This window comes from Sitodiplosis mosellana, unplaced genomic scaffold (genome assembly GCF_009176505.1).
Source record: "Sitodiplosis mosellana isolate CC-2019 unplaced genomic scaffold, AAFC_SMos_1.0 Smas_scaffold_6185, whole genome shotgun sequence".
Taxonomy (NCBI): Eukaryota; Metazoa; Arthropoda; class Insecta; order Diptera; family Cecidomyiidae; genus Sitodiplosis; species Sitodiplosis mosellana.
Genome location: NW_022601426.1, coordinates 82,473 through 93,276, shown reverse-complemented (window position 1 = coordinate 93,276; position 10,804 = coordinate 82,473). Strand labels below are relative to the sequence as shown.

Below are 10,804 nucleotides of genomic sequence, written 5' to 3'. Positions count from 1 at the left end.
CTTCAGCAAAATTGTAGATTTTGAGGTCCTCTTTCCAACGGTATTCTTACATTTAAGATATTTCGATTTTTCGAAAAGTTATGAAAATATCAAGGATCCATGGTCAACTTACAAACCTCTCCCCTAGATTTTATGTAGTTTAGTGTAGGGTTTTTATTTTTTTTTATGTAGGAACAATTCAAATCAAAGCTCCAATTTGATCAGGAAATTCATTAGCTTTGGTTGTAAAAACAAAACATTTCGGTCAATTTTCTACAAAGTGTGAATGAATGGGGCAACATTGTTGACAGCGCCCCGCCAAAGCGGTTGCCCGGCCAACTACAGTCAGTCGTAACGCAAAATGGCACAAGCATGTCCCATTTTCTGCATACAATCGTTGCGTTCGTACGCGTGTGTATGCGAAAAATGGTACAAGCTTGTGCCACTTTGCGTTGCGATTGACGTATGCTTCTGATTGAAAAATAACCAGATTAAAGTTAACTAAAACCAAATGAAAAGTAGATTCGAAAAAAATTAGAAAACATATTTCCTGAAAGAGTACCTTTTCTACTTATATTTGTAAAAATTTAAAAAAAATCATAGAGTTGGTTTCGCTGCAATGAGACTTTGAAACGGATTGTTCACAATTAATTTCTACAGTCATTCTGACTAAACAACAAAGTCTTGTTGCAGCAAAACAAAGACTATGATTTCTCTAAAACTTGGTTGAATATAAGTAGAAATTATACTTTATTAAAAAATATATCTCTCAAATTATTTGGAATAAATTTTCATTTGGTTTTAGTTCATTTTAATTGGTTTTTTTTCGAACACAAGCATACGTCAATGCGTTGCAGTAGTAACCAAGTGACAACCAACATGAAGTTGGCTGCGTTGCCCGGTATGCATTATGTTCCCCCTTTGATTTTCTAAGAGGTCTGATTTTTGGCAACAAAATTTTTTATTTGTAAGTTGACCCACCCTATTTTTTTTTTAGAAAAACATGCAGTATAAACACTCAATATATGAAACTCATTGAATTTCGTTGGATTTTCAATCGTTTTTGGTCTTTACAACTATGAAAAACAATGAAAAATATAGAAATAGTAAAAAAATACCTACATATTCTCTATTTTTTCATATTTCATCGATTTTTTTTTCGTGTTTTTCAAGTCCAAAAACGATTGCAAATTCATTAAAATTCAATGAATCTCGTATTCTGAGTGTTAACGCTGAATAGTTGTCTCATTTTTCTGATTTTTTTTCTCGGGTGGGTCAACTTACAAAATTGGTCGACATTTCAATATGCACGGAAAGAATTTCGCCATGTAATGAAATGTGTGAAATGACTTCGGATTATGAAAATACACGAAAAACTAGTAAAGAAAGCTTATACTCGCTTTGCTGATATCTTCGAAATTGTCTACTTGATGATGGCCCGAAAAAATTTAGTTTTTATAAACATATTTTTTTTTTTGCAAAATTTTTTCATGAGCCGATCCGAGCCGTTTAAGAAGCGGATTCACTCTTGGAAACTACTTTTATATTGGTTTTTGACGTTTCTAAATCGATTGAGACTAGCCTAATTGACGATTTGTCGGTCAAAATACAAAATCGGCGGAGTGGGTCAACTTACACATACTCCCCCTACGAATAAATTTGAGAAATTGAATCATTCCTTTTGCAACTTTGTTATCATATACATGAGGGTCATTATGAAACTGGACGATGATTCGGAATAATTATTTTGTTTGCTAAAGTTGTAAGAAAACTACTTTTTTTCAATTGGCAATTTTACTTTAAAAATATATGTATATTCAGCATAAAAATTGTATATAAACCGGCTCACTTTTAGTTTCTGCCTTGAAAAAACAATCCCAATTTAAATAAACTGAAAAAATCTTCAATATTAATTCTCAAACCGTTCCCATTTATGTTTTTCGGTTGCTTGGAATTATGTTCGTTCTTCAATTTCTACCATGATGCCATTGATTGGTTTGCATGTGATTTCAAGTCTAAATTTGATGTCGTCCATTTCTAAGCGTGTAGAGATACGATATTTGCGGAACAGTTTAGCCAGAATGATTTTGATTGAAATGAAGGCAAACTTTTGTCCCATGCAATATCGAGTACCATTACTAAATGCCATGAATGCGTATGGACTGCGTTTCGACATGGCCTCTCTGCTGAAGTGATCGGGATTGAATTCATCAGCATCATTACCCCAAATGTCCTTGCGGCGATGGACTGTCATAGTTGAAATCACAGCTTCAGTGCCAGCTGGAACCACACAATTAGCTAATTTTGTATCTTCAGTACAGTGTCGTAGTAAAATCGGTGCTACTGGATGCAATCGCAATGTTTCTTTGATGACTTGTTCTAGATAAACCAATTGATTGACCTGTTCCATTGTTAAGTCAGCATCAACTGGTTGATCACCCAACACTTCATTCAGTTCGTCCATAACTCGCTGGGTGACCTTTGAATGGATCGCTAGCATTAGAATTGCTACGGCTGTTGCAAAGGCAGATGTATCATGACCACCGAATATTATCAAGTTCACTTGATCTCGAATTTCTTGATCGGTAACGATTCCCTTGCTGTACAATTTCAAGAGTCGATCGATGAAAATTTGAGGTTTTTCATACTTCCGTTCATCATCATCACCTTCAACGGTCGCAGCATTGTTATTGTCGTCTTTAAGCTGCGACATTTTTTGATTGATAACCTATTTTGAGAAAGGTATGTATGATTTTCTGAATACATGAACAAAAAGCTTGTTTCTTAAGATCCAAAATGTATTCTTTTATCGAAAACAAGCTTACTACTCTAAATATCGAAGTTAAAATAGCTTCTTTTTTTCAAATTATTCCTCTAAAATGGATTTGCCAAAGACAAAAATGATCATTCCATGAATTGGTATCAATATTACCTTATTCGGCATGATCTCAGACCGAGCAAGCCAATCACATTCGATACGATAGGCCTGTGTCAACTTGTAAATAAAATCTGGATGCAAAGACACATTAGCCATTCTTCGGGCAACAGCTGAAAGCCATCTGTTGGATAGAAGAAATTAAGTCAACTCAATTTGTTGCATTTAAACTGCATTAAATATATAATTTGAAACAACAGCTAATCTGTTGCGATTCGTAGACCTCAAACTCGAAAATTAATTGCAAATAATTTTTTATTTTCGAATCAAAGGTAACAATTGGCCCTTACTCAGACAAAGCTTCCATATAATCATCATTTTCACCGTCTTGAATTTTCATGTGTGTTCCCAACACCGTTTCTGATACAAAAAGATAGAGATTGAGTGAATATACCGAGCTGTATTCGAAGAATGGACTGAAAAATAGTTTGAATGTCTTTTCTTTTACCACAAATGATGTCACAAGTGCAGGTCGAAGCGTAATGCATCACGTCAAAATGGCCTTTGTCAATGTGTCGACCAACATTTCGAATGAATAAATTGGCTTTTTCATTGAAAATCGGCAGAAATGACCAAGTGATCTGATTGTTGAATGATGCAGACAGTTGTTTCCGTTGTGGTTTATAAATGTGAGCTTTTGGAAGTGGTGAAATGAAAAAAATAACAGGAATTTAGCTTTAATTCGGTAGAAAATCATTGACCATTATTGTCAAAATTTCCCTTTTTTCACATATTTCAATAAAAAATAAAAATTCTTATATTCTGCTAAAACATAACGTTAAGATTTACATTAAGGTCTATAAATTTACATATACTTTGGTCTTCATCACAAACACTATTAGGTTTTCAATAAAATACGCACCTGGCGCCGAAAAAAGTCCAACGCCACGATTGAAAAATTGATAAATATCACTCTTTTCGATGCAGCTATTGGAGTTCATGACCGTTTGGATGTCATCTGGATGATCAATGACCAAGAAACTTTTTGGTCCCAGCCAAAATACAAACGGGATTTTGGTTTTGAAGAGAATATCTTTCAACACTTCCATCATTTCTGTGAAAATTTCATCAATTTTTCAGGTGAATAAACTAATTCAAGTAATTTTTTCAAATTTTTTCTAAAAATAAAAACTGTTTTTGTAATGATTATTTTTTCGATGATGTGGGAATTTCCAAAATGAACACAATTTTTCCTTTTAGATTGAAGGAATTTAGGTGAAAACATACTCAACGATACAATTTTAGTAGGGGTATAAAAAATGACTAATTTGACTTTAAAGATCCAAAAAATCACCTTCATTATTTTTTCCCATAAATCGGAGTGCACTGCCAAGAAATGGATGGTCATCCAGTGATGAAATATTCCGTGTAAGTTTGGACACTCTTCGTTTATAAAGAAACCAAGTGAGCAAATAACTAAGCGGCCACCAAAGTGCAATCAACGTCAATGCGGCCAGTAAATAATATCGAAATAGCAGCATTTTATCAGAAGTTTTCTACACAGCTAATGTCTAAACATTTACAATTCGGCAATAAATGCTTCAATCAACATGTTCTTTGCACAATTCCATTCAGAAGAATTCACAGATATGTATTTGAGATATTTATTTCGAAAACAAAATTTCAAATATCTTTTTCACCACGGAAAATATGCCCCTGAATGTTGATAACTTACAAAATCGAAGAGCAATTCAGAAATAAGTGCTTGTAATTCACAACCGTTGGGATGAAAGAAGTAATTCAAACTGAAATATTTTACCAACAACTCAGCGAATATAACGGGCTTTCCTCAAGAAACGAGATTCGATCTCGAAGGGAAACGACAATTTGAATGAATTGCATAAACAACTTTAAAGCCGTCTGCTGAGATTATTATATAGTGCAATTGAGATTATTTCGGATTTTTTGTGTCATTTTGATTCTTTACCTTTACTTATATCCGATTTCCACTTATATTTTTGGAACTGGAATTGCTGCAATTAAAATCTTGAACAATCAAATCTGTAGGAAATAAAAAACCAATTCAAGCCAAATCACTTTTATAACGACGATTTATTGTCGATGAATATAATTGCAATTTTAGAAAGCTTCTTCTTCGAAAAAAACACCGCAACTGAGTAGACTGATGGAACGATTTTAATACGTAGAGTCTACAATTTTCAGTGATGAATTGTGTCCTACTTTAATAACGCATTTCTATGAATGTAAGGCTGCATAGAATCTTGATTGGTTTCATTCATGCTATCACTGATTAAGTACAATAAAAATGAGACTCAAAAGACAAACTGTCATTTATTTTGAAATTTTGCAAAATCAGTAGTCACAAACTATCACTAACTGCTAAGTTAGTAATCATTGATTATTAATCAAAGCCAAAATTTAACGTTTGGCCAACGACATCTGAACTCAGATGTCATACAACTTTCATGGGAGTATGCGTTCCATAATTTCGACCTTAAAACCTTTTTGACTGGTTTGCTGGTGATTTCAAGTCGAAATTTTAGGTCATCCATTCCCAAATGTGTGGAGAATTTGGAACTTCGAAGTACTTTGGCCAGTGTGGTTTTGATGGAAATGAAAGCAAATCGACGACCGAAGCAATTTCTGGGGCCATTACTGAAAGCCACAAATGCGAATGGACTTCGTTTTGAACTGACTTCTTTCGGAAAGTGATCAGGATTGAATTCGTCGGCATCTTCACCCCAAATATCTTTGCGTCGATGAGCTCTAATCGCCGGAATAACAACTTCAGTATCTTTTGAAATAACGAAATTCGTCATTGATGTGTATTCAGTGCAATGACGGAACAAGATAGGCACCACTGGATGCAATCGTAATGTTTCTTTTATGACCTGCTCCAGATAAGTCAACTTGTTTACGTGTTCCATTGTAAGATCAGAATCAACCGGCAAATAATCAAGCACTTCATTGATTTCATCTACAACACGTTTCCCGATGCTCGGATGCATCGCTAACAGCAAAATTGTCATCGCAATTGTGAAAGAAGACGTATCTTGTCCGGCAAACATAATGAAATTTACTTGATCCCGAACATCTTCTTCAGTAATCAGTCCCTCGTGCCGCAGTTTAATCAATCGATCAATAAAAATTTTTGGTGATTCGAAATCTTATTCATCATCCCCATCAGTTAGTTCAGAATATGTATTTTTGCGTGAGTTGCATATAGTTTTGAAAGTTTGTACCACACTTCTCATAGTGAAAAATGTCAAAAAAGTGCTATAGTCAATTTTTCGCAAAATATCGGCCACCCAAATTTCATCACACCATCAGGTGGAGAAAGTCACCCCAATTTTTTGGCTTTGCGAGTTATTGGCCATAAGAAGTTTATACACCAAGTTTGGACGAAATCGGAGTGGTGAAATCAGAATTTTGTCCCGCTTGGTGTGGAATCGTCGTAAAGTAAATTGGTTTTTTTTTCATTGTTTTTGTTATGAACAAATTGCAAGGAATATGTATATATTTCCAAAAAAGGACTTGCGAATTGTAACGTCACCATCCTGACTCTTGCCCATATTGAAAAATTGCGCGAAAAACAGAGAACAAAAACGCAAAGAGATTCATTTATGCAATCCACACCTTTTCTCGCATAGAGTCTGTAATCTCGAGTGCTTTTCATTCTTTCCGGTAAAGTTGTGTTTGCTTGTAGATTATGTCCGGATAAAAAAAGATATTGGCTATCCTCCGGGCAACAATTGATAACCACCTATTTGAAAGTTGTAATTTTATAAATGGATTTTTTACCTTCGTTTTTTGGAAAAAGTATTTTGTTCGACACTTCATATATATTTTCGAAATCTTTTCATTGAAAATCCGAAACTTACTCATCACGTGCTTCCACGAAGTGTTTACTTTCTCCATTTTGTATATTCATGGGTGAGCCCAAGACAGTCTCTACATGCGGAAGACAATTGTTCGTTATTTTATTTTAATTCGCCGAATTGGAAATTCCTACCACAAATTATATCCATTGCACAGGCGGATGAATAATGGAAGATATCAAAACTGCCTCTACCAATATGCTGACCAATGTTTTCAACGAATAGATTGGCTTTTTCATTAAAAATTGGGAGGAATGAACAACGGATATTATTTCTGAAAGACACAAACACATGTTTCCGTTGTGGCTTCCAAATGCTAGCTAAATTTCATCGCAAATAATGGGAAAAAATCCATTCTTAGCATTATTCAAAACAAAAGTGATTTGATTAGAAAATCTCTTGTGAAAGTTATCTATCGGAAATATCTTATTTGTATCAATATGTGATTATTAATTAATTTCCTCAATATGTAAGTTCTCTGAGTCGAAAATGTTGCCAAGAAATTTTTCAAAGAAAAACCCGAGGGAAAAAAACAGGCACTTTTTCCAATGCGCACAATTACGATTATGTGCGAATTTTCCTGTTAAAAGACTTTAAAATGCCAATAGTGTAAATTCATTTGTGAATTTCTTTGTTCTCACCTGGAGCAGCAAATAGTCCAGCACCTTAATTAAAAAATCGATATATGTTGCTTTTTTCAATGCACGATTTCGAGGTCATAACCATTTGAATATCGTCAGGATGATCTATGATCAAAAAGCACTTGAGTCCAAACCAATTTAAGTATGGGGTTTGTTGTTTGCTGTATTCTTCTTTCAAAATGTCCATAATTTCCGTAGGATTTTAAAAAGATCTATTTCAATAAAATGGTTTCTCCATATTTAAATAAAAATAAAGAAAAATATGCTCTTTGTTAAAATATACTCGCCAAAATTTGATTTGGATGAAAAATGACAATCAAACTTGAGACATAAAAAAGATACAATCAAGTCACCTTCATTATTCTTGCTCCAATATCGTAAGGCACCTCCTACCAAAGGATAATCATAAATAGCTGGCATATTTTTGGTAAGTTTTGCCACTCGCCTTTTGTACAACAAAGCGTTGAGCAAATATTTCAACGACCAACAAAGTATAATCAACACAAACGAGACAACGTAATATTGAAGCGACAACATTTTAACGATACAATAATTTGTGTCCTGCTTTAGACGACGATACGCTGTTTTCGGAATGTATCCTAAACTTAAGAAACGTTGATAAGAAATTTTTTGATTAAAAAAATACAACTGATGTCAAAGAAGCGCAAATTGAAACTGATTTGGAAAATTTTCCATACTGATTTTCGTTTTTTTTCCACTCTGATCGTTGTACCAATATTCTTTGTGTGAGTTTGAAAGAACAGATCATTGTATGAACTAATTTCAAGTTTAGTGCATTGAACTTCATGAATAGCCTTAAAATTAACCCATCAAGTCCAATTTGAGCTGGTAAAGTTTGTTTGGTTTGAGTCCAATGGCCTCTAAATAATTTACGAATTAAGAAACCATACCAGGGGATAGGTGAAAAATAAATTGATATTAAATTGTTATTCTTGTGTTGATTGATCCGTCCCCCATTACAATTGAAAACTTAAATAGAACATTTTAAGAAGATCATTTTGGAATATTTGAAAAATTTCAATTTAAAAAAATCTCGTTACTGGGTTAAATAAAAATTGAAGATGTATTTTGTTATTGTTAAATTTAAAGCTATCATTACCATAACGTAACATTTGCTTTGGAGCTGTTGATTTGATTGCGTCAATGCGTCAATAACACGCTTTTCCACTATCCAACGACTCTACTACTTCTCTTGTTTTAAGCAACAGTGACGTATAATTTCCAGTTATTCGACGACACGATTACAATTTCTTGTCTGTTCGCCTCTGTTGTCTCTTTTTCCACTATTTTGATGTACCGCTTTTGAGTACAACTTTTTCAAGCTTGACATTTAAAAAAGCATCAAAACACGTCCAACGAATATTTTCAGCAGTTCAATTCTATTGGTGTGACGTAAAAGAACGCAAGTTTGCTCAACTTCGTAGCAATAAAGAGAAGTATGTTTCATTTCAACTAATAATGGTTAATAGAATGTGTGTTCATTTTTGGCAGGTCTTCGCGGTTATTCACGGTTTTTGCGGAGCTGATAACAGATAAGAGATAAATATTTCAAGCAAAGTTATTGAGTACTACAACTTTGCCGACGACATTAAGTTGTTATCTTTTATCAGTTCCACAGAAACCGTGAAAAACCGTGATGTCATATGGCATACCAATATACTTTCTTTTATCGCAGACAGAACCAACAGAAAACATACTTTTATTTTCAAAAATGTAAATTGAGAAAAAACATACATTCTTCTGCGTCTCACAAATAGAATTGTCATAATGTTTCTCTTTGCCTCATTCGGATCAGCACCTTCGATTTCGATATGCAAACGGTTTTGTGTCATTTTTCATAGAATTACTTTTGGTTTCAACTGAGGTGTAGTGTGGCAAGAAATTTGTAAAAAGAACCAATCGTTTCAGATCAATTCAACAGAAGTTTGAGCTACATAAGACCAGTGTGATGTATTGTCTTTGTTTATGCAAGGAATATTCATAACATTATGACTTTTACATAGAACATCAATGACCAATCGGAGTGTGCAAATGAAGATCGGCTGGGCGAAACGAAGCTACCATTGCTAAAATCTAAATTGAATAGATCCGGCCCATGTAGAAATCTCCAGTATCCGTCTCATTTTTGAAACACCATATTCAAAAATGCAATTTGACTTGTCACAATTGTCAACTCGGTTTGAAACGCCCTAATTCACTTGAAGAAAGAATCCAAATTGAAAATGTAACCATGCTAACTGTCTTTTGCTTTCATCACTTCAGTATCGAACTATATTACCGATGGACAACCCACAGTGCAAGTTATATCTGGAATTCCAGGTATCATTTTCAATTTATTGACACAAATATAATCAAACAAATTACCGAAATGAAAAATGTTTTTATTCTGATAATTGAGACTATTATGTTTTCTCACAAGATTGTTTGTAGATCGTAAGTTTTATCTATTTCTTTTTTCAAGTTCCTTAAGTTCTAGTTAATATTAAATTTTTGAAGTTTCTTATGAATTAAGATGTTTTCGCTTATTCGATTGAAAATAATTTGAATGGCGTTAGTATAGAATTTAGAGGTTTGAAAACTATTTTAATTTTAATTTTCGAATGATTGGTAAAAATTGGTATATTTGCTGTTCAATAAGCCGTTCAGCGTGATGAACCTCGATATGCCACATGAAGTTTTCGTTGAAATTTAATCGTTCTTTGCGCTGTAAATATAATTGGAAACATATTGAAATTCGGTTCGTTTAATGTGGTTGAATCAATGTGGAAATCAATGTTGTTTTCTCACTTACAATGGCAAATAGACACGACGCACCTTACGAAGGTTGAGTTTCGTGTTGCATGATGGGCAGAGTCCTCGGGATCGTACAGCATTTTTGATGCATTTTGAACAAAACAAATGGCCACAATCCGTTGATGATACATCTTGGCCCTTCATTCTTTCAAAGCAAATCGAGCATTCCATTGATTCAGCTTCGGCTGGGCTTGGTGCACGGCGTTTGTTCGCGGTCGAAGTGGCTTCTTCTACTTTATCCACTTTGATTTTGACTTCAAATGCAATGGAATTGTGGACGACGAATCCCCTTTCTGGTTTGAAGAGCTCGTCCCATGATATAATCGAGTACCAGTTGAAACATGAAGGAGGCTGAAGCTGTGTATTTTGAGTCTTTTCAATGTCTCGTATTCCAGTGATTACCGATTTCATTTTGAAGTCAATTTTAGCTTTATATGCGATTGTAGGAAAACTGGGAACTTCCTTACAGTTCAAACGAAGACCAAGGCCAGTTACAGGATGTTTTAGAACTGTTAAATCCCAGCGCAAATTTTGTGAGACAAATGCACGTATCTGGTATGTTACACGAATGCGAGCCTTTTTGCGTATGCGATGCT

At 34.2% G+C, this 10,804-nt stretch overlaps 3 protein-coding genes across 3 annotated transcripts; all 3 read right to left on the bottom strand.

Annotated features, from left to right (window-relative positions):
- Positions 1-1,831: 1,831 nt before the first annotated feature.
- Positions 1,832-4,256, bottom strand: LOC129576416 (cytochrome P450 4c21-like). The gene is made up of 6 exons (XM_055461531.1): positions 4,209-4,256; positions 3,777-3,968; positions 3,363-3,548; positions 3,205-3,274; positions 2,912-3,038; positions 1,832-2,707 (listed from the first exon to the last, which is right to left on the bottom strand). Exons 1-6 carry the CDS (start codon positions 4,225-4,227, stop codon positions 1,934-1,936), a joined length of 1,368 nt encoding a protein of 455 aa, XP_055317506.1. The 5' UTR covers positions 4,228-4,256; the 3' UTR covers positions 1,832-1,933.
- A 978-nt stretch (positions 4,257-5,234) lies between these two features.
- LOC129576429 (probable cytochrome P450 313a4) lies at positions 5,235-7,581 on the bottom strand. The gene is made up of 4 exons (XM_055461544.1): positions 7,434-7,581; positions 6,888-6,983; positions 5,334-6,041; positions 5,235-5,251 (listed from the first exon to the last, which is right to left on the bottom strand). The coding sequence occupies exons 1-4, from the start codon at positions 7,579-7,581 to the stop codon at positions 5,235-5,237; spliced, it is 969 nt and encodes a 322-aa protein (XP_055317519.1).
- Positions 7,582-10,103: 2,522 nt separating this feature from the next.
- Positions 10,104-10,619, bottom strand: LOC129576428 (peroxisome biogenesis factor 10-like). The gene is made up of 2 exons (XM_055461543.1): positions 10,207-10,619; positions 10,104-10,119 (listed from the first exon to the last, which is right to left on the bottom strand). The coding sequence occupies exons 1-2, from the start codon at positions 10,617-10,619 to the stop codon at positions 10,104-10,106; spliced, it is 429 nt and encodes a 142-aa protein (XP_055317518.1).
- Between the last annotated feature and the right edge of the window lie 185 nt (positions 10,620-10,804).